This window comes from Fibroporia radiculosa (assembly GCF_000313525.1).
Source record: "Fibroporia radiculosa TFFH 294 genomic supercontigs, scaffold1173, whole genome shotgun sequence".
In the NCBI taxonomy this organism is placed as follows: domain Eukaryota; kingdom Fungi; phylum Basidiomycota; class Agaricomycetes; order Polyporales; family Fibroporiaceae; genus Fibroporia; species Fibroporia radiculosa.
The window spans coordinates 1-3,035 of NW_012133274.1; the positions used below are offsets into that span (position 1 = coordinate 1).

The 3,035-nt window shown below is 59.1% G+C and overlaps 2 protein-coding genes across 2 annotated transcripts; both read left to right on the plus strand.

Moving 5' to 3' along the window:
* Positions 1 to 342: 342 nt before the first annotated feature.
* FIBRA_02318 (uncharacterized protein) lies at positions 343 to 908 on the plus strand (the record flags this gene model as incomplete). Its single annotated transcript, XM_012324181.1, has 2 exons — positions 343 to 540; positions 600 to 908. 2 exons carry the CDS (start codon positions 343 to 345, stop codon positions 906 to 908), a joined length of 507 nt encoding a protein of 168 aa, XP_012179571.1.
* A 91-nt stretch (positions 909 to 999) lies between these two features.
* On the plus strand, positions 1,000 to 2,514 carry FIBRA_02319 (uncharacterized protein; the record flags this gene model as incomplete). The annotated part of the gene is made up of 1 exon (XM_012324182.1): positions 1,000 to 2,514. The coding sequence occupies one exon, from the start codon at positions 1,000 to 1,002 to the stop codon at positions 2,512 to 2,514; it is 1,515 nt and encodes a 504-aa protein (XP_012179572.1).
* Positions 2,515 to 3,035: the final 521 nt, after the last annotated feature.

Consider the following 3,035-nt stretch of genomic DNA (forward strand, 5'->3'; position numbering starts at 1 on the left):
GGGGGGGGGGGGGGGGGGGGGGGGGGGACGAGGAGAAGGAGGACACGAGGCGGGGGAGATGTGCCAGTGAATACGATATAATTTAGATGATTATGTATTCTCAGGCGCCGCGGGTGGCCGGCCGGGGACTGGGGGGCGTCTAGATTTGGTTCCGACGCAGGGAAGATCATCAGATGCCGGATTGGGCACGATCCACCCCGCACTCTGGCACGGAGCCTTTCCAGATCAACTCCGACCGAATCCGGCCTCGAGTCCCAGCCACCGCGTCCTCCTCGTCCGTCCTCCTACTTATATTCCTCCATCCCGCCCCTCCCCGCCCCGTCTCTTTCTCTCCAACCCACCATGTTCTCCCCGCCCCTCCACCTCCACGACCGTGACCCCGTCTCCCACCCCCTCGTCCCCGCCTATCCCTCCTACCATCCCCCCGAGCCCTCCCCGCCCCGGATGCCCCAGCCACACGGACAGGCCACGGCCACACCATCTGCCTCTCCAGAGCTGTCGCCCGCTGCCGCTGCACTGGCCGCTGCAAAACGCCGTCACGTCTGTCCGACCTGCGACCGCAGCTTTTCGACCAGCGGCCATTTGTCGCGCCACGCCAGGATCCACACCGGAGAGCGCAACCACAAGTGCCCGTTCCCCGGCTGCGAGACGCGCTGTTCTCGCCAGGACAACCTCCAGCAGCAGTGAGTCCCTTCTCGGCCTCTCCCTCGTCGCTCGTCGCTGTGGCGCACACACCGTCATACCGTCGCATCACTACCCGCTGCAGTGTTGCGCCTCGTTTGATCGGTTCTAGTGCGCCGTCCTCGGGCGCTTGCCGCTGTGCGTCCGCGCCGGCCACAAGCCGATTCGCGTCGGCGCGTAGCGGTCAAGCGTTATTTCGAGCACGGCCACCGTCTCCTTCTGCGTAGCCTACGTGATTGACAACGCCGCATCCACAGCTACCGCATCCACCTCTCCCCTGGGTCTCGAAGAAACTCTGGTAATGCTACCCGCGCCGCCATGACCCGAGCGTTGGGTTCATCTGACAAGACGGGGCGCCGGGACTCGCAAAAAAGTGTGCGGGGTGTCGCCGCCTCTCTCTCCTCGAGAGGCACGACCCCCCTTCCGCTGGACTCTCCGCCAGCGCTCGCGCAGTCGCACCTGCCACTTAGCCTTCCAGAGCCGCCGGACACCCCCCCGCCTCTCGCTCCGGCACTTGTATCGGCTCTTGTTCACGGCTCTGGCTTGGCGCACCCTGCCCTGTCTAGCAGGTCATCTCCTAGTTCTACGTCTGAGACAGCATATGACCATACGCGCTCCCATCATTCGTCTCATTCTTTAGTGCCCGCTAATGCTGATCCCTCACGCTCTCCAGAACAATGCTATTCATCATCTCAATCATCCTCTTACACTTCTCCGATCACCGAGGATAATCAGAGCCAGTCAAATTGGGCCTATGGTGCGCCGTCAGATCTGCAATATACGGGGGCACTGCACAGAACAGAGTCTTTGAGCTCGGCAAGCAGTCACGCGAGTACACCCCCCTCTCCCACCGAAAGTGGCTCAAGTCATCACGAAGGACCCTCCCGCGAGTATACGGATGATACCTATCCTTATGGACCCCAATATGACTTAGCGTATCCCGATCAGACTCCGAACCCCCGTGATCTCCATTACGCTGACCATCCAGTCACCATGGTGCAACATTCGCCCTCGATTCCCGCCTCTTATCATGCGGCTGGCTCTGTACCTGTGTCACGCCATTCAATCGCTCACATCTCTCCTCCTCAACATGCCGCGCTGATTTCGCCAGCGGGTTCCTCGTTCTCTCACACGTCCGTCGAGCCACAAGCGGTATCACCAACCTTGCCACGGTACGCAGGCGACGTTCACGTCTCCTCTGCAAGCGCGCATGCAAGTCCCGTCGTCGACAGCTACCCCACTTTGGAGGACACGTCTCATCGAATGAATGGGGTGAACACTGCCATGTCTGCGCATTACCCTGAGCATTCGGTGCAGGCCCATCTACAATCTGATGTTGGCGTTCATCGCAGCGGGCGCTCCATGGCGGGATCGGGACATGCGCATACCCCCCCCAGCCAACAGCTGCGTGACGCCTATGGTCAACCCATCGGCATGCACGGTCGTCCTCACAACTATGGAACGGCAGCTAGGTCGTTGTCTCCGCCGTTGCATTTGCCTCCGCTCCATAACGAGCGACAGGTACGAGACGATCTTGGGCCTGACGCAAGACAGCCTGATCACGCGCATGTCGACGTTGGAGGGAACGCCGCGTCGTTTATACGATCTCCATTGTATCCCCAGCACCAGATGATGTCGAGTTCACTACAGCCGGCGCAAACACAATTGATGGCATCGCCAAGTGCCGGGTCTGACCAGTATGTGCCTCTGCATCAGCCGCGTCCCCAGTATGCAGGACATTCGTATCACACGCTCTATCCCCCATCCTCCCACCCGCATCCACACATGACGTGGAGAGTAGAGGGCGCGGCTCGGAACGAGTATGCTCATTGAATTGTTGCTCCTAACTTTTGGCGGTTCCTATCTCAGTTTCTCAGGACCACTCAGCTTCTTTGATCTGTCCTTTCCGTGCTTTGCGCGTCATGTCTTGCCGTATCGTTATGAACAGTGCTATACACCGTCGTCTACCGCATCCTTTTCTTAGGTCATTATCGATACCCTACGATCACGCTTTGAATACTTTCCTGCCTACTGATCTGTTGCTCAAGTTTTGTTTCGTCAGTGCGATGACTCGGCGTGGACTGGATATCCTATTGTACACTTTTACGGTGCTTATTGCTGCGTCTGCCACTGTATTTTAGCTCCCTGTTGTTGATAGAGAAGACCCGAGTCAAATAGATGCTGCGCGCAGTCAGATCTGATTGGCCTCCGGAGCTGAGTGGTGGTTGCTTGACAGCGGCTCGCCCGACGACAGAGTTCGTTGAATGTGCAATGTCAGGTCAGCGGGTGCGGTCGCAGACATTATTGATTGACACCGATTTTCTGCAATGAGTGGGGGGGGGGGGGGGGGCCCC